Source organism: Oncorhynchus nerka, linkage group LG11 (assembly GCF_034236695.1).
Source record: "Oncorhynchus nerka isolate Pitt River linkage group LG11, Oner_Uvic_2.0, whole genome shotgun sequence".
Lineage (NCBI taxonomy): Eukaryota > Metazoa > Chordata > Actinopteri > Salmoniformes > Salmonidae > Oncorhynchus > Oncorhynchus nerka.
In genome coordinates, this window is record NC_088406.1 from 73,200,850 (window position 1) to 73,221,564 (window position 20,715).

At 42.1% G+C, this 20,715-nt stretch overlaps 1 protein-coding gene across 12 annotated transcripts in view; it reads left to right on the plus strand.

Moving 5' to 3' along the window:
* Positions 1 to 20,715, plus strand: part of LOC115117107 (type II inositol 3,4-bisphosphate 4-phosphatase-like) — a 547,861-nt gene that overhangs the window by 497,569 nt on the left and 29,577 nt on the right. For 8 of the 12 annotated variants that reach the window (XM_065024919.1, XM_065024918.1, XM_065024920.1 and 5 more), the window contains 3 exons: positions 1,002 to 1,114; positions 3,468 to 3,622; positions 12,329 to 12,533. In XM_065024919.1, the coding sequence (XP_064880991.1) occupies positions 1,002 to 1,114; positions 3,468 to 3,622; positions 12,329 to 12,512 (452 nt within the window). In that variant the 3' untranslated portion in view covers positions 12,513 to 12,533. Of the gene's footprint in view, positions 1 to 1,001; positions 1,115 to 3,467; positions 3,623 to 12,328; positions 12,534 to 19,424; positions 20,564 to 20,715 lie in introns of those variants that run through there. The other 4 variants (XM_065024922.1, XM_065024923.1, XM_065024930.1 and 1 more) reach the window with 4 other exon arrangements.

The following is a 20,715-nucleotide window of genomic DNA, read 5'->3' on the forward strand; positions in this document are numbered from 1 at the left end:
TTTGACTTCATCCCACAGAAGAAAATGAGTTCTGTATATTGTAACGATCCATGCCCATTTGTATATAAGGAATATACACTGAGTGTACAAAGCATTAAGAACATCTTCCTAATATTGAATTGCACTCCCCGCCTTTTGCCCTCAGAACAGCTTCAATTCATCGGGCATGGGCTCAACAAGGTGTCGAAAGCGTTCCTCAGGGATGCTGGCCCATGTTAACTCCAATGCTTCCCACAGGTGTCAAGTTGGCTGGATGTCCTTTGGGTGGTGGACCATTCTTGATACACACAGGAAACTGTTGAAACCTTCCAGTTCTTGACACAAACCGGTGCACCTGGCACATAATTCCATCCCCCGTTCAAAGGCACTTCAATATTTTGTCTTGCCCGTTCACCCACTGAATGGCACACGTACACAATCCATCTCTCAATTGTCTCAAGGCCTAGAAATCCTTCTTTAACCCGTCTCCTCCCCTTCATCTACACTGATTGAAGTGGATTTAACAAGTGACATCAATAAGGGATCATAGCTTTCACCTGGATTCACCTGGTCAGTCTATGTCTTGGAAAGAGCATAATGCTTTGTACACTCAGTGTAGTTTTATTACAGACATAAGATACAATGTGTCTTTATTTTACAGTCCAACACACACACACACACACACACACACACACACCAGTATTTCCATTTCCCGTCTACCATCGATTCAGCTCCTGTAAAATACACCCATGTGGGTCAGATTTGCAGACAGATACACGACCACAGAGATCTACGTTTGTAGTAGTTTCCATAGATACCCTCATTCTCGTTGTCAGTGTACCGTATATTTTCAATACCTGCATCCTTCCTGTCGCATGAACACACACACACACACACACATACACACACACACACACACACACATACACACACACACACACACACACACACACAACTCCTTCCTGTTACAGCTCTGTCGAGCAGCCAAATGAACTCGCGTTTCGTTTCGTTTCCTTTCACAGGTCTGCCATGTTTTCAAACGCAGACGGACTTGAAAGATTTACTCGGAACCCTGGGCCAGAATGTAGTGACGAAGAAGAGGAAGAATGTGGAGATACTGTGGCTCGCTGGAACGGTGAGGATAGAATAAGATATATAACAAGTGGATCCATTCTTATACGTCTGGCTTGATGTCATTCATGCAAACTCGTCAGCCTGCTAATGTCCCTACGTATGGAGGTTGATACGTTGGTGCCCTGATGAGAGGTTTTGAACTTGTGAATGCAATGCACCTGCTACAATGAAGACTTCATAAACATATTCGACATCTGGCAGAAGACCATGCAAGGCTCCAAATAACCCTGATGATTTAGGGGAAATCTCCCAGAGAATGGGCATCCGATTACCTAATCACATAGGTAGGCATAGAGCAGCAATGGAAGCTACACTTGACCGATTTATATCATATACTGTATCTAGCCAAACTATCCGGAACCCCACACACACATGATTAATAACACTATTGATAAAGGAGCAAAGGTTGAAAAATGAAAGCAGATCTCTTCTGGTTGTAACTATGAGCATCCTTCTCTTTCCCTGCCTGGTCTCTGGAATTAGCTGAGCCTGAAAAGGAATTAGCTGCGCCTGAAAAAGAAGTCTGGGAAACATCATATACAGTGGGGCAAAAAAGTATTTAGTCAGCCACCAATTGTGCAAGTTCTCCCACTTAAAAAGATGAGAGGCCTGTAATTTTCATCATAGGTACACTTCAACTATGACAGACAAAATGAGAAAAAAAATCCAGAAAATCACATTGTAGGAATTTTAATGAATTTATTTGCAAATTATGGTGGAAAATAAGTATTTGGTCAATAACAAAAGTTGATCTCAATACTTTGTTATATACCCTTTGTTGGCAATGACAGAGGTCAAATGTTTTCTGTAAGTCTTCACAAGGTTTTCACACACTGTTGCTGGTATTTTGGCCCATTCCTCCATGCAGATCTCCTCTAGAGCAGTGATGTTTTGGGGCTGTTGCTGGGCAACACGGACTTTCAACTCCCTCCAAAGATGTTCTATGGGGTTGAGATCTGGAGATTGGCTAGGCCACTCCAGGACCTTGAAATGCTTCTTACGAAGCCACTCCTTCGTTGCCCGGGCGGTGTGTTTGGGATCATTGTCATGCTGAAAGACCCAGCCACGTAACATCTTCAATGTCCTTGCTGATGGAAGGAGGTTTTCACTCAAAATCTCACGATACATGGCCCCATTCATTCTTTCCTTTACACGGATCAGTCGTCCTGGTCCCTTTGCGGAAAAACAGCCCCAAAGCATGATGTTTCCACCCCCATGCTTCACAGTAGGTATGGTGTTCTTTGGATGCAACTCAGCATTCTTTGTCCTCCAAACACAACGAGTTGAGTTTTTACCAAAAAGTTCAATTTTGGTTTCATCTGACCATATGACATTCTCCCAATTTTCTTCTGGATCATCCAAATGCTCTCAAGCAAACTTCAGATGGGCCTGGACATGTACTGGCTTAAGCAGGGGGACACGTATGGCACTGCAGGATTTGAGTCCCTGGCGGCGTAGTGTGTTACTGATGGTAGGCTTTGTTACTTTGGTCCCAGCTCTCAGCAGGTCATTCACTAGGTCCCCCCGTGTGGTTCTGGGATTTTTGCTCACCGTTCTTGTGATCATTTTGACCCCACGGGGTGAGATCTTGCATGGAGCCGCAGATCGAGGGAGATTATCAGTGGTCTTGTATGTCTTCCATTTCCTAATAATTGCTGCCACAGTTGATTTTTCAAACCAAGCTGCTTACCTATTGCAGATTCAGTCTTCCCAGCCTGGTGCAGGTCTACAATTTTGTTTCTGGTGTCCTTTGACAGCTCTTTGGTCTTGGCCATAGTGGAGTTTGGAGTGTGACTGTTTGAGGTTGTGGACAGGTGTCTTTTATACTGATAACAAGTTCAAACAGGTGCCATTAATACAGGTAACGAGTGGAGGACAGAGGAGCCTCTTAAAGGAGAAGTTACAGGTCTGTGAGTGCCAGAAATATTGCTTGTTTGTAGGTGACCAAATACTTATTTTCCACCATAATTTGCAAATAAATTCATTAAAAATCCTACAATGTGATTTTCTGGATGTTAGTTTCTCATTTTGTCTGTCATAGTTGAAATGTACCTATGATGAAAATTACAGGCCTCTCTCATCTTTTTAAGTGGGAGAACTTGCACAATTGGTGGCTGACTAAATACTTTTTTGCCCCACTGTAAGCATCTGCATAGAATGCTTTCACTTTCGAAGTGAAAATTATTTTCATAAGAACAAAAACATGTTTTCATTGAATTCCCAGTGGAGTTTCCAGGGTACTTTTCCTCCCAATTCTACCTCACAGTCAGAGTAGTTTTCAGTTATGCATTATGTTTAAAATAGTTTGTTTTTGTTTACGTTATTGAGGTGTTTTCTTCTTTCTTCTGGTCCAGATCTGCCGACGGCTGAACGGGATCAGGTTCACCAGCTGTAAAAGTGCCAAAGACAGGACGTCGATGTCTGTAACCCTGGAGCAGTGTGCCCTGCTGAGAGACGAGCACCAGCTCAACAAGGATTACTTCATACGAGCCCTGGACTGCATGCGGAGGTGAGAGAGAGAAACTCAACTTTGGGGGAGAGGTCTTAAAAGTTATTTCCTGATTAACAGTAGGGCTCCTCGCATTCGCTCTCCTCGCGTCTTCTCTCCTCGCGTCATTTTCAAAAGGAAGGAATGGAGTGGGAAATGAGCATTGAAGGGGGAAATCTGAGGACAGGAACCTCCAATCTGCTCCCCCGCTGCTTGCATCACTTCCCTCTGATGTTTTGAGGTGGTCGTGGTGGTGAGTGAATGGGAGGAGGTCTACCGAAGGAATCAGAGACGGACTTTTGAGATTCCCCTTTATGTCTCTGGGCCCTGAAGTTGATTGGGTAACCTGGTCAGGAAAATTCCTGGTCCTAATTATAATAAGCTCCAGGAGTCTTTCCTGACTAAGTAACCGACCTCACTGGGGAAAAACTCCAGGCTCTACGTATGCCAATAGTCCCTCATTGTGAAAAGTAACTCATGTTTGAAAGGACAGAAGAAGTGGCAAACATCCTGCTGATCGATCTGTGGCTGCCAACTGGCTAATGGAGCTCAGTGGCATGAGCAAACACACAGCAGCATGTCTATCACACTGTTCACTGGCACCAGCCATTTCACCACCCCTAGTTGGTATCAGAAGCCACGCCCCCACCCTGATAGCCTGCCTCATCCCATCTGACTTGCTCAAAGTTCACATCAGAGCCACGTCGTAGCTTGGCATGGGCCCTGCTTGAATAATTTAGAAATGTGTCATTCCCTCCCTTCCTTCTCTCAAATAAATCACTGATCTGATGTGACTGGGTGGGTGAAAGCTACAGTGCTGTATCTAAAGGAACCCATGGTGTCATCTATCCAATGTTGGATAGGTGACAACATCAGTGATAACCTAATATAGTGATAACCTAATATAGCATTTCTACAGCATTTGAACAGGGCCTATGGTGCATCATGATGTCACCCAGGCACATTCCCATAATCACCCTCTCTACTGTCTGTCCTCGTGATGTCAGAAGCCCTCAACCATGTGACCTAGAGATGAGAGCGTACAATTCTGTCAACAGAGAAGTTTGGCAGAAGAACACATGATCACCACAACTATCATTTTTATATTTATTTATTTATACCCCTTTTTCTCCCCAATTTTGTGGTATCCAATTGGTAGTTACAGTCTTGTCCCATCGCTGCAACTTCCGTACGGACTCAGGAGAGGCAAAGGTCGAGAGCTGTGCGTCCTCCGAAACACAACCCTGCAAAGCTACACTGCTTAACCTGGAAGCCAGCGGCACCAATGTGTCGGAGGAAACACCATACACCTGGCGACCGTGTCGGCGTGCACTGCGCACGGCCCGCCACAGGAGTTGCTAGTGCGCGATGGGACAAAAAAAAAACACCCCTGCTGGCCAAACCCTCCCCTATCCCGGACGACGCGGGCCAATTGTGCACCGCCCCATGGGTCTCCCGGTCTTGTCCAGCTGCGACAGAGCCTGGACTTGAACCAGGATCTCTAGTGGCACAGCTAGCACTGCGATGCGGTGCCTTAGACCACTGCGCCATTCGGGAGGCCCACCACAACTACAGTCAATTGTATTTTGCTAGTGAAGACATCAAAACTATGAAATAACACATGGAATCAAGTAGTAACCTTTGATTCTCTCTTTGCACTCTCTTGGCATTCTCTCAACCATTTTCAACTGGAATGTTTTTCGAACAGTCTTGAAGGAGAGTTGGACCACAAAGTTAAGGAAAAGCAGCCAACAAATACTCAGCAAAAGTGCAAACTCCTTCGACTGGAAAACATTCCAGGTAAAGCTGGTTGAGAGAATGCCAAGAGTGTGCAAAACTGTCATCAAGGCAAAGGGTGGCTACTTTGAAGAATCTCAAATATAAAATATATATAGATTGATATTTGTTTAACACTTTTTTTGGTTACTACATGATTCCATATGTGTTATTTCATAGTTTTGATGTCGTCACTAGCCAAATACAATTGACTGTAAAGATAGTATAGAAAAGTACAAATAAAGAAAAACCCTTGAATGAGCAGGTTTGTCCAAACTTTTGACTGGTACTGTGTCTTAACAGTCAATTGTATTTGACTAGTTAGCGGTTTTGTCATAAATAATGAAAGAAAACATTCTGTGTATGTGGTAAAGACAAAGTGGTTGCTTGTACTATACACAAAACACATCCCACTTGGAATAGACTTCATAGACATCTTTAATTTATACAAGCTATTCTTTCCCAGATTTGATGGGCAACTTGACAAGAGTTTCTGGGTGCTTGAGTATCTAAGGAATCTTTGTTTCATCTGTGCATCAATTGTAACATTTCAGCACTTTGCCCTCGAATGGATTGAATGAAATTCAACCTCAAACAAAGAGTGATTATCAGAGCTTGAGAATGGATATGCTTTCCCATGTGTTCCAGTGTCAAGATGGTTCAGAGTGACACTGGAAGATAGCTGTAGGCTTGACCCGTCTATGCAAAGTTGGACCGGTAACTTTCAATCTTCAATAAATACGTTTTAGTACTGAGCAGCTGTGAATATCAAATCAAATTTGATTTGTCACATGCGCCGAATATAACAGGTGTAGACTTTACCGTGAAATGCTTACTTACAAGTCCTTAACCAGTAATGCAGTTCAAGAAATAGAGATAACTAAGTATGATAGATCTTTCTTTCAAAATAGTTTTGTCAGAATAGCCTGTATACTGGGCACAATATAATGTAAACGGTCTGTTGAATGTGGCTAGTTAGTGATATTCCCATGAGTAAAAAAGTGTGGATCAAATATCTGAGGAAGTCAGTCTTTTGCTTGCAGAAATGCTATCACACCCACTGTGTGCAACTGCATACACTGTGTGTTCACACGTCTAAGGGGGATACCTAGTCAGTTGTCCAACTGAATGTATTCAACTGAAATGTGTCTTTCGCATTTAACCCAACCGCTCTGGATCAGAGAGTTGCGGGGGGCTGCCTTAATCGACATGCACGTCTTCAGCACCCGGGGAACAGTGGGTTAACTGCCTTGCTCAGGGGCAGAACGACAAATGTAACAAGGGCAACAAAGATACAGCTCAGATGATCACTAAAGCAGAGTCTGAGAGAACTAAGTCATTTCTAAAACACTGTTAGATAAAACTGGTTTATGTTTGGAGAAAAAGGAGTGCTTTGATAATGTCGAGGGTCGTTATGAGGCTTGTAGAACCGGTTATGGTTAGACAGTTTTGTGGCTTTGGAGCGGTCCAAGAATAAACCGGCTCTACAACAAGCCTACGACTATAAAATGTCATCATCATTAGAGACTATGTGCCTACTAATAATCGCAAACGTCAGAGTTACTTAACTCAGCAAAAAAATAAACTGCCCTTTTTCAAGTCCCTGTTTTTCAAATATCATTCGTAAAAGTACAAATAACTTCACAGATCTTCATTGTAAAGGGTTTACACACCGTTTCCCATGCTTTTTCAATGACCCATAAACAATTCATTAACATGCACCTGTGTAACGGACGTTAAGACACTAACAGCTTACAGACGGTAGGCAATTAATGTCACAGTTATGAAAACTTAGGACACTAAAGAGGCCTTTCTACTGACTCTGAAAAACACCAAAATAAAGATGCCCAGGGTCATCTGCTCATCTGCGTGAACGTGCCTTAAGCATGCTGCAAGGAGGCATGAGGACTGCAGATGTGGCCAGAGCAATAAATTGCAATGTCCGTACTGTGAGACGCCTAAGACAGCGCTACAGGGAGGCAGGACGGACAGCTGATCATCCTCGCAGTGACAGAACACGTGTAACAACACCTGCACAGGATCGGTACATCTGAACATCACACCTGCGGAACCTGCGGTACAGGATGGCAACAACTGCCCGAGTTACACCAGGAACGCACAATCCCTCCATCAGTGCTCAGACTGTCCGCAATAGGCTGAGAGTTTGCTGGACTGAGGGCTTGTAGGCCTGTTGTAAGGCAGGTCCTCAGCAGACATCACCGGCATCAACATTGCCTACGGGCACAAAGCCCCCGTCGCTGGACCAGACAGGACTGGCAAAAAGTGCTCTTCACTGACGAGTCGCGGTTTTGTCTCACCAGGGGTGATGGTCGGATTCGCTTTTATCGTCAAAGGAATGAGCATTACTCCGAGGCCTGTACTCTGGAGCGGGGTCAATTTGGAGGTGGAGGTTCCGTCATGGTCTGGGGCGGTGTGTCACAGCATCATCGGACTTAGCTTGTTGTCATTGCAGGCAATCTCAACACTGTACGTTACAGGGAAGACATCCTCCTCCCTCATGTGGTACCCTTCCTGCAGGCTCCGCCTGACATGACCCTCCAGCATGACAATGCTGGAGCCATACCCTTCCTTCTGTGCTTGATTTCCTGCAAGACAGGCCATGGCCAGTCAAGAGCCCGGATCTCAATCCTATTGAGAATGTCTGAGACCTATTGGATCGGAGGGTGAGGGCTAGGGCCATTCCCCCCAGAAATGTCCGGGAACTTGCAGGTGCTTCTGCCCCTGAAGAAGGCAGTTAACCCACTGTTCCTAGGCTGTCATTGTAAATAACTGAACTGACTTGCCTAGTTAAATAAAGATGAAATGTTCATGAAGCTTGACTATCTCTCTGTCAATACTGACACTGTTCCCTTATTTTATCCAACATGTATGTTGACATATTGACATAGAATGTACACTTGGGTTCAGACTAACTGCACAACGGTCTGGTTTCACTATGGCTTGTTCTGGATATGTGGGGGTAAGGCTTATCACATTTCCTTAGGTTTTGGGTTGAGATCTTTAAATGTCCCTTTCTGTTGGCTACATGAAATCAACAGGTGCAACAGAACGCATCCAAAGCTTTGTCCAAATCATTTTCAAGTAAATAATTGAAAGAGGAGAGATCCACATAAATGATCTTGCCTGCCTCTACTCGCTCCCTTCATACTCTTACATTCATCCATTCATCTTTCCATTTACCCATTCATCTTTCCATTTACCCATTCATCTTTCCATTTACCCATTCATCTTTCCATTTACCCATTCATCTTTCCATTTACCTATTTACCCATTCATCTTTCCATTTACCTATTCATCTTTCCATTTACCCATTCATCTTTCCATTTACCCATTCATCTTTCCATTTACCCATTCATCTTTCCATTTACCCATTCATCTTTCCATTCATTCATCTTTCCATTTACCCATTCATCTTTCCATTTACCCATTCATCTTTCCATTTACCCATTCATCTTTCCATTTACCTATTTACCCATTCATCTTTCCATTTACCTATTTACCCATTCATCTTTCCATTTACCCATTCATCTTTCCATTTACCCATTCATCTTTCCATTTACCCATTTACCCATTCATCTTTCCATTTACCCATTCATCTTTCCATTTACCCATTCATCTTTCCATTTACCCATTCATCTTTCCATTTACCCATTTACCCATTCATCTTTCCATTTACCCATTTACCCATTCATCTTTCCATTTACCCATTCATCTTTCCATTTACCCATTCATCTTTCCATTTACCCATTCATCTTTCCATTTACCCATTCACCCATTCATCTTTCCATTTACCCATTCATCTTTCCATTTACCCATTCATCTTTCCATTTACCCATTTACCCATTCATCTTTCCATTTACCCATTTACCCATTCATCTTTCCATTTACCCATTCATCTTTCCATTTACCCATTCATCTTTCCATTTACCTATTTACCCATTCATCTTTCCATTTACCCATTCATCCATTCATCTTTCCATTTACCCATTCATCTTTCCATTTACCCATTCATCTTTCCATTTACCCATTTACCCATTCATCTTTCCATTTACCCATTCATCTTTCCATTTACCCATTCATCTTTCATCTTTCCATTTACCCATTCATCTTTCCATTTACCCATTCATCTTTCCATTTACCCATTCATCCATTCATCTTTCCATTTACCCATTCATCCATTCATCTTTCCATTTACCCATTCATCCATTCATCTTTCCATTTACCCATTCATCCATTCATCTTTCCATTTACCCATTCACCCATTCATCTTTCCATTTACCCATTTACCCATTCATCTTTCCATTTACCCATTCATCTTTCCATTTACCCATTCATCTTTCCATTTACCCATTTACCCATTCATCTTTCCATTTACCCATTTACCCATTCATCTTTCCATTCATCCATTCATCTTTCCATTTACCCATTCATCTTTCCATTTACCCATTCATCTTTCCATTTACCCATTCATCTTTCCATTTACCCATTCATCTTTCCATTTACCCATTCATCTTTCCATTTACCCATTTACCCATTCATCTTTCCATTTACCCATTCATCTTTCCATTTACCCATTTACCCATTCATCTTTCCATTTACCCATTCATCTTTCCATTTACCCATTTACCCATTCATCTTTCCATTTACCCATTTACCCATTCATCTTTCCATTCATCTTTCTTTCCATTTACCCATTCATCTTTCCATTTACCCATTCATCTTTCCATTTACCATTCATCTTTCCATTTACCCATTCATCTTTCCATTTACCCATTCATCTTTCCATTTACCCATTCATCTTTCCATTTACCCATTCATCTTTCCATTTACCCATTTACCCATTCATCTTTCCATTTACCCATTCATCTTTCCATTTACCCATTCATCTTTCCATTTACCCATTCATCTTTCCATTTACCCATTCATCTTTCCATTTACCCATTCATCCATTCATCTTTCCATTTACCCATTCACCCATTCATCTTTCCATTTACCCATTTACCCATTCATTTTCCATTTACCCATTCATCTTTCCATTTACCCATTCATCTTTCCATTTACCCATTCATCTTTCCATTTACCCATTTACCCATTCATCTTTCCATTTACCCATTTACCCATTCATCTTTCCATTTACCCATTTACCCATTCATCTTTCCATTTACCCATTCATCTTTCCATTTACCCATTCATCTTTCCATTTACCCATTCATCTTTCCATTTACCCATTCACCCATTCATCTTTCCATTCATCCCATTTACCCATTCATCTTTCCATTTACCCATTTACCCATTCATCTTTCCATTTACCCATTCATCTTTCCATTTACCCATTCATCTTTCCATTTACCCATTCATCCATTCATCTTTCCATTTACCCATTCATCTTTCCATTTACCCATTCATCTTTCCATTTACCCATTCATCTTTCCATTTACCCATTCATCTTTCCATTTACCCATTCATCTTTCCATTTACCCATTCATCTTTCCATTTACCCATTCATCTTTCCATTTACCCATTTACCCATTCATCTTTTCATTTACCCATTCATCTTTCCATTTACCCATTCATCTTTCCATTTACCCATTCATCTTTCCATTTACCCATTCATCTTTCCATTTACCCATTCATCTTTCCATTTACCCATTCATCTTTCCATTTATCCATTCATCTTTCCATTTACCTATTTACCCATTCATCTTTCCATTTACCTATTTACCCATTCATCTTTCCATTTACCCATTCATCTTTCCATTTACCCATTCATCTTTCCATTTACCCATTCATCTTTCCATTTACCCATTTACCCATTCATCTTTCCATTTACCCATTCATCTTTCCATTTACCCATTTACCCATTCATTTTTCCATTTACCCATTCATCTTTCCATTTACCCATTCATCTTTCCATTTACCCATTTACCCATTCATCTTTCCATTTACCCATTTACCCATTCATCTTTCCATTCACCCATTCATCTTTCCATTTACCCATTCATCTTTCCATTTACCCATTTACCCATTCTTCTTTCCATTTACCCATTCATCTTTCCATTTACCCATTTACCCATTTACCCATTAATCTTTCCATTTACCCATTTACCCATTCATCTTTCCATTTACCCATTCATCTTTCCATTTACCCATTCATCTTTCCATTTACCCATTTACCCATTCATCTTTCCATTTACCCATTTACCCATTCATCTTTCCATTTTCATCCCATTTACCCATTCATCTTTCCATTTACATTCATCTTTCCATTTACATTCATTTCCATTTACCCATTTACCCATTCATCTTTCCATTTACCCATTTACCCATTCATCTTTCCATTTACCCATTCATCTTTCCATTTACCCATTCATCTTTCCATTTACCCATTCATCTTTCCATTTACCCATTCATCTTTCCATTTACCCATTTATCTTTCCATTTACCCATTCATCTTTCCATTTATCCATTCATCTTTCCATTTATCCATTCATCTTTCCATTTACCCATTTACCCATTCATCTTTCCATTTACCCATTTACCCATTCATCTTTCCATTTACCCATTCATCTTTCCATTTACCCATTCATCTTTCCATTTACCCATTCATCTTTCCATTTCCCATTCATCCATCCATTCATCTTTCCATTCATCCATTCATCTTTCCATTTACCCATTCATCTTTCCATTCATCCATTCATCTTTCCATTTACCCATTCATCTTTCCATTTACCCATTCATCTTTCCATTTACCCATTCATCTTTCCATTTACCCATTCATCTTTCCATTTGCCCATTCATCCATTAATCCATCCGTGCATGCGTCTGTGCTTACTGGTTGTCTTTGGCCCATGTCAGTTGTCTCTCCTTTACTAACCCACCGGTTCTTTCTGTCTATTCTCTGTCTCACCTCCTCGCCCCCTCGCCCTGCAGTCGGCACACCCAGGGAGAAGTAGTGTGTCAGTGGGATTCGGACCCCGAGGCGGCGTGCTCTGTAGCGGAGAACAAGCCGGCCTCGCGACACTTCTACCCCATCGCCCTACTGCTTGTCAGCTCACACCTGCTGGTTGTGTGGTTAATTTTAAGTCTTGTTTTTCTGCTTGCAAAATATCAATAAAGTTGCTGACGATGCCATGTACTAACCTTGTGTGCGTCGGGTGGTGATTTTTGTCTGTGCAGCTTGTTTTTTGGGAGGGAGGGAGTCTGGAATTTGCGTGATTTCATTGATTTTGCTTTGAAAGGGTAATTGGGTGGATACATGATTTAATTTGTACAATCAAACACAAGCTTTTGACTGTTAATCCGACTAGCAGGCTTGAGGATAGGATGGAATCGTTTTTTAGAATGTAAGGGATTAAGAAAATAAATTATCTCCGCTAAGACATATTAGCTTTCTCTATTTTCACAGATACCATACTGTTGAACCTTGGAGGCTTTTTTCTCCCCTACCAAAAGCATTGGCCATATAATACTATCAGAAGGACTGGAGATAAACAGTTATCTCTTCATGTCAATGACCGAGAGCTAACGTTCTGAGAGCTAGCATTGCGTTCTGGTTGGCTGCTCTGGCACAGGTACCAAAGTGCTAACAGCGTAACTGAAGCCGATCACACTGTTACACACTCCAGTATAAACTCCAAGCAGCTTGAGGGCACGTTGTTATCATAACCTCCAGTTGACCCCTGTCAGTTGAGGGACCCTCCTCTTCATAGAGACTGTGATTTATTTACTAAGATTCTACATTTTAGTAATGTACTACATCTCTTCAACGATTCCTATGTCCTCTGGAATAGTGGAAGTGGAACCCCCTCACTCTTCTTCCCCACTCCAACTATCTCCCCCTCTACTCTAAAGTAGAGCATAGTAGGATTCTGATGAGCAGGGGGAAAAATAGAGCTGTATAAATCAGTACTGATATGCTCCAGGACACTTCAAAAGCAGTTTTCTCTCCCTCCGTTAGACTACTGTTAGTGTGTATAGACTGTTAGACTGCTGTTGGTGTGTTTAGATGATTAGATTGCTGTTAGTGGGTGTAGGCGGTTAGACTGCTGTTAGTGTGTATAGGCGGTTAGACTGCTGTTAGTGTGTTTAGACGGTTAGACTGCTGTTAGTGTGTATAGGCGGTTATACTGCTGTTAGTGTGTGTAGGCGGTTAGACTGCTGTTAGTGTGTATAGACTGTTAGACTGCTGTTAGTGTGTATAGACTGTTAGACTGCTGTTAGTGTGTTTAGGCGGTTAGACTGCTGTTAGTGTGTTTAGATGGTTAGACTGCTGTTAGTGTGTTTAGACGGTTAGACTGCTGTTAGTGTGTTTAGGCGGTTAGACTGCTGTTAGTGTGTTTAGGCAGTTAGACTGCTGTTAGTGTGTTTAGATGGTTAGACTGCTGTTAGTGTGTATAGGCGGTTAGACTGCTGTTAGTGTGTTTAGGCAGTTAGACTGCTGTTAGTGTGTTTAGACGGTTAGACTGCTGTTAGTGTGTATAGGCGGTTAGACTGCTGTTAGTGTGTATAGACTGTTAGACTGCTGTTAGTGTGTGTAGGCGGTTAGACTGCTGTTAGTGTGTATAGGCTGTTAGACTGCTGTTAGTGTGTATAGACTGTTAGACTGCTGTTAGTGTGTGTAGGCAGTTAGACTGCTGTTAGTGTGTTTAGACGGTTAGACTGCTGTTAGTGTGTATAGGCGGTTAGACTGCTGTTAGTGTGTATAGACTGTTAGACTGCTGTTAGTGTGTGTAGGCGGTTAGACTGCTGTTAGTGTGTTTAGATGGTTAGACTGCTGTTAGTGTGTTTAGACGGTTAGACTGCTGTTAGTGTGTTTAGGCGGTTAGACTGCTGTTAGTGTGTTTAGGCAGTTAGACTGCTGTTAGTGTGTTTAGACGGTTAGACTGCTGTTAGTGTGTATAGGCGGTTAGACTGCTGTTAGTGTGTATAAACTGTTAGACTGCTGTTAGTGTGTGTAGGCGGTTAGACTGCTGTTAGTGTGTTTAGGCGGTTAGACTGCTGTTAGTGTGTTTAGACGGTTAGACTGCTGTTAGTGTGTTTAGACGGTTAGACTGCTGTTAGTGTGTATAGGCGGTTATACTGCTGTTAGTGTGTTTAGACGGTTAGACTGCTGTTAGTGTGTATAGGCGGTTAGACTGCTGTTAGTGTGTTTAGACGGTTAGACTGCTGTTAGTGTGTTTAGGCGGTTAGACTGCTGTTAGTGTGTTTAGGCAGTTAGACTGCTGTTAGTGTGTTTAGACGGTTAGACTGCTGTTAGTGTGTATAGGCGGTTAGACTGCTGTTAGTGTGTATAAACTGTTAGACTGCTGTTAGTGTGTGTAGGCGGTTAGACTGCTGTTAGTGTGTTTAGGCGGTTAGACTGCTGTTAGTGTGTTTAGACGGTTAGACTGCTTTTAGTGTGTTTAGACGGTTAGACTGCTGTTAGTGTGTTTAGGCAGTTAGACTGCTGTTAGTGTGTATAGGCGGTTAGACTGCTGTTAGTGTGTTTAGGCAGTTAGACTGCTGTTAGTGTGTTTAGACGGTTAGACTGCTGTTAGTGTGTTTAGACGGTTAGACTGCTGTTAGTGTGTATAGGCGGTTATACTACTGTTAGTGTGTATAGACTGTTAGACTGCTGTTAGTGTGTGTAGGCGGTTAGACTGCTGTTAGTGTGTATAGGCGGTTAGACTGCTGTTAGTGTGTTTAGACGGTTAGACTGCTGTTAGTGTGTATAGGCGGTTATACTGCTGTTAGTGTGTGTAGGCGGTTAGACTGCTGTTAGTGTGTATAGACTGTTAGACTGCTGTTAGTGTGTATAGACTGTTAGACTGCTGTTAGTGTGTTTAGGCGGTTAGACTGCTGTTAGTGTGTTTAGATGGTTAGACTGCTGTTAGTGTGTTTAGACGGTTAGACTGCTGTTAGTGTGTTTAGGCGGTTAGACTGCTGTTAGTGTGTTTAGGCAGTTAGACTGCTGTTAGTGTGTTTAGACGGTTAGACTGCTGTTAGTGTGTTTAGGCGGTTAGACTGCTGTTAGTGTGTTTAGGCAGTTAGACTGCTGTTAGTGTGTTTAGACGGTTAGACTGCTGTTAGTGTGTATAGGCGGTTAGACTGCTGTTAGTGTGTTTAGACGGTTAGACTGCTGTTAGTGTGTGTAGGCGGTTAGACTGCTGTTAGTGTGTATAGGCTGTTAGACTGCTGTTAGTGTGTATAGACTGTTAGACTGCTGTTAGTGTGTGTAGGCAGTTAGACTGCTGTTAGTGTGTTTAGACGGTTAGACTGCTGTTAGTGTGTATAGGCGGTTAGACTGCTGTTAGTGTGTATAGACTGTTAGACTGCTGTTAGTGTGTTTAGACGGTTAGACTGCTGTTAGTGTGTTTAGATGGTTAGACTGCTGTTAGTGTGTTTAGACTGGTTAGACTGCTGTTAGTGTGTTTAGGCGGTTAGACTGCTGTTAGTGTGTTTAGGCAGTTAGACTGCTGTTAGTGTGTTTAGACTGTTAGACTGCTGTTAGTGTGTTTAGACGGTTAGACTGCTGTTAGTGTGTATAGACTGGTTAGACTGCTGTTAGTGTGTTTAGGCGTTAGACTGCTGTTAGTGTGTTTAGGCGGTTAGACTGCTGTTAGTGTGTTTAGGCGGTTAGACTGCTGTTAGTGTGTTTAGACGGTTAGACTGCTGTTAGTGTGTATTAGGCGGTTAGACTGCTGTTAGTGTGTATAAACTGCTGTTAGTTGTTAGACTGCTGTTAGTGTGTGTGCTGTTAGTGTGTTAGACTGCTGTTAGTGTGTTTAGACTGCGGTTAGTGTGTTAGTATAGGCGGTTATACTGCTGTTAGTGTGTTTAGACGGTTAGACTGCTGTTAGTGTGTTTAGACGGTTAGACTGCTGTTAGTGTGTATAGGCGGTTATACTGCTGTTAGTGTGTTTAGACGGTTAGACTGCTGTTAGTGTGTATAGGCGGTTAGACTGCTGTTAGTGTGTTTAGACGGTTAGACTGCTGTTAGTGTGTGTAGGCGGTTAGACTGCTGTTAGTGTGTATAGGCGGTTATACTGCTGTTAGTGTGTTTAGATGGTTAGACTGCTGTTAGTGTATATAGGCGGTTATACTGCTGTTAGTGTGTTTAGATGGTTAGACTGCTGTTAGTGTGTTTAGACGGTTAGACTGCTGTTAGTGTGTATAGGCGGTTAGACTGCTGTTAGTGTGTTTAGACGGTTAGACTGCTGTTAGTGTGTTTAGGCAGTTAGACTGCTGTTAGTGTGTTTAGACGGTTAGACTGCTGTTAGTGTGTTTAGACGGTTAGACTGCTGTTAGTGTATATAGGCGGTTATACTGCTGTTAGTGTGTGTAGGCGGTTAGACTGCTGTTAGTGTGTATAGACTGTTAGACTGCTGTTAGTGTGTATAGACTGTTATACTGCTGTTAGTGTGTGTAGGCGGTTAGACTGCTGTTAGTGTGTATAGACTGTTAGACTGCTGTTGGTGTGTTTAGATGGTTAGACTGCTGTTAGTGTGTTTAGACGGTTAGACTGCTGTTAGTGTGTTTAGACGGTTAGACTGCTGTTAGTGTGTTTAGACGGTTAGACTGCTGTTAGTGTGTGTAGGCGGTTATACTGCTGTTAGTGTGTGTAGGCGGTTAGACTGCTGTTAGTGTGTATAGACTGTTAGACTGCTGTTAGTGTGTATAGGCGGTTATACTGCTGTTAGTGTGTTTAGACGGTTAGACTGCTGTTAGTGTGTATAGGCGGTTATACTGCTGTTAGTGTGTGTAGGCGGTTAGACTGCTGTTAGTGTGTATAGACTGTTAGACTGCTGTTAGTGTGTATAGACTGTTAGACTGCTGTTAGTGTGTATAGGCGGTTAGACTGCTGTTAGTGTGTTTAGACGGTTAGACTGCTGTTAGTGTGTATAGGCGGTTATACTGCTGTTAGTGTGTGTAGGCGGTTAGACTGCTGTTAGTGTGTATAGACTGTTAGACTGCTGTTAGTGTGTTTAGACGGTTAGACTGCTGTTAGTGTGTATAGGCGGTTATACTGCTGTTAGTGTGTGTAGGCGGTTAGACTGCTGTTAGTGTGTATAGACTGTTAGACTGCTGTTAGTGTGTATAGACTGTTAGACTGCTGTTAGTGTGTATAGGCGGTTAGACTGCTGTTAGTGTGTTTAGATGGTTAGACTGCTGTTAGTGTGTATAGACGGTTAGACTGCTGTTAGTGTGTTTAGATGGTTAGACTGCTGTTAGTGTGTTTAGACGGTTAGACTGCTGTTAGTGTGTTTAGACGGTTAGACTGCTGTTAGTGTGTATAGACTGTTAGACTGCTGTTAGTGTGTATAGGCGGTTAGACTGCTGTTAGTGTGTATAGACTGTTAGACTGCTGTTAGTGTGTATAGGCGGTTAGACTGCTGTTAGTGTGTTTAGATGGTTAGACTGCTGTTAGTGTGTTTAGACAGTTAGACTGCTGTTCGTGTGTATAGACTGTTAGACTGCTACTGTTATTCTCTCTCTAAAACAGCAACTGCAGGAGTGATCCCAGAATGTAGGAGCGATCCCAGGGAATAGGAATGATCCCAGAATGTAGGAGCGATCCCAGGGAATAGGAATGATCCCAGAGTGTAGGAGCGATCCCAGGGAATAGGAATGATCCCAGAGTGTAGGAGCGATCCCAGGGAATAGGAATGATCCCAGAATGTAGGAGCGATCCCAGGGAATAGGAATGATCCCAGAGTGTAGGAGCGATCCCAGGGAATAGGAATGATCCCAGAGTGTAGGAGCGATCCCAGGGAATAGGAATGATCCCAGAGTGTAGGAGCGATCCCAGGGAATAGGAATGGTCCCAGAGTGTAGGAGGGATTTCAGCTGACAGTGTAGGCACAGTGCACAAACATTTCTCAGTCTTATTAACTTGCCAGGTATGGGATGTTTACAGACTAGAGGGAGGGAGGAAGGGAGATCCAAGATAATTATCCACTAATAAAATCCAAACGAGTTGAAAGAATTGGAAAATGATTCACTTGGACAAGCTGCCAGGTATGGGATGTTCGCTACTGACTGAGCAGACATGGCTATGGACCGTTCTGAATTTATGGGCCGGATGCATGCAAAAATGTGGCTATTTACATTGACTGGAAATAAATATAGATAGGCGTCATTTATTTTATCTTGGCCTGCGAATCGCTTTCTCCAGCTGGCTACACTGAGCTCTAACACCAAACATCATAGTTTCTAAAATCAAGTACTGCAAGACAGTGTTTCAAACTAATATATATATATAGATAGATAGTATGGGCTGATATAGGCAAATAATGTTAGATAGTCGTATAATGGACCACATGAGAATTTCTGGTAACATATCCTCTATCTGCGGCAAAAGGGGGCACATTTTGATCTTGCCTTGCCTGCAGAATTGCTGGGACTTTGGTTGTTTGTCCCTTCCTAGACATAGTTTGACAAACCCAGTTTTAAATCATAATTTGCACGGGCATCATGTTGCACCAAGAGCTCCATGGCCATTGAGAGGCCATAAGGAGAGTAAGCTTGTCCATGGTGGTCTGCGAACCCACGACCTTCCAGCTCGCAATCAAAATCCCAATATTGCCATGTAACACTCTCGAGGTGAAAAACGGTTTGTCAATCTGTATATCTAAGGCTCTGGTCTGTCCTAGGAGTGGGGGGAAAGGTAGGCATGTTCTCAGCTATACTATGTTTCATTATTATTTTGGATAGAGGGCGGATCACTTTTTTCAAGCGTTCAGGGAGGGTCAAGTGAAAATATATTTGGACTAAATTAGGGACATCCATTTTAATTTCAGAGAGGTCTGATTTTCTCGATGTATCCCTTATTATGAATAACGTACAGTCCCTTACCTTGGCTGTCCTACGGGTGATACTTAACTGTTGTCCGTCTGTCATCTGCTTCCCATCTGTCCGTCTGTTACTCAGTTGTTGGTTGTTGTTTTCCATACTCAAAACACAGACCCCCTTTTTGAGAAGATTATTCATCATTTCATTTCATTCTTATTCCCTCCTTTTTGTCATCATGGCCACACCACCAAACCAGGGAGGGATGTCGGATTGAGAATGTGCAAAAGAATATTAAATGCCGGAAGTATGCCTTCAACATGCTGCAGCTGATGGCATTCCCCAAGATCTACCGGCCGCCGGAGGGGACCTATGGGAAGGTTGACTCCTGAACCCAACCTATATGTAGGAAGTAAGATGGCTACGTCCTGATTCTCCACCCTCCACAGGGAGTGTGCATGTGCACACTTTGGGAGAAGTGTAGGGAAACAGGACACAGCCGGTGTAAAAAACAAACCATATGATTCCTGACGCAATCTAATCCAAGCAGTAAATATAGTAGCAATAGAAATAGTCTATAGCCATGCGCTGCAGGTCCAGATGTAAAAAATAAATGAAAGGTTGTAGGTGTTTCTGACATTGGCCATGTTATGTAACGTTGCTGGGACACACTGTTTTGTCTGAGTTAAGTTTGTCCGTATTTCTTGTTCAGGCGTTCCTTTGTCATTTTCTTCTTTGCTGAGTCATCGTTTGTAATATCTGCGAAGCGTGTTGCTTGCCAATTGAGCATACTTTCTCATGCTCCGTTTCTGAAATGCCTTAAAGTCAACACAGTAACTCATTTGCATCAGACGTGGCTTGAAGGAAGCCTTGAGAGGTTCTATAAGTTCGAGAAAAAGCTGAACAGACTTTCAAGTTTAGCTTGTTGTTCATGTTCCCTCAGCCTTCTACATAAGAGACCTGTCTGTCCCTTAAGGAGCCTGAGAGAGCTTTACTGTAAATATAATTTAATTCCATGAATATGTTCTCCTCTTATTCTCAATCATGGTTGCTTTTACGACCACCTCATATTTTTTTGTACAATTCAATCGTAATGTGTCTCACAAAATGTGTTGAATTACTGCCATATCTATCACATGCTGTATATAACTTTACTTTTGTTTAAAAATATTGTTTTCCTTTATTTTCCCTCCACAATCAGTCACTTGAAAACCAAACCATAACCCCTTTGTATCATATTTATTTTTATATCCTTTTTAATCCGTTTTTATGCTTTATTCAGGGTCATTGTCTTGGATTCAAAAGCATCCAAAGCTCTTCCTGTATGTAAAATATCTTTGTTTGCGCTTTGCAATGTGTTGCATTCCTGTTTATTTAATTAAAATACATTTGATTCAATTGCTTGGGATGGATGTTAATATCTGTGTTCATCTTTTCATAATGTCTGTATCTTATTAGGGCAATGGATGTTGATCTCTCCGAGACAGGAATGTCCAAATAAGAACACACGCACGCACGCACGCACACGTACTCACAGTTTCCTGATAGGG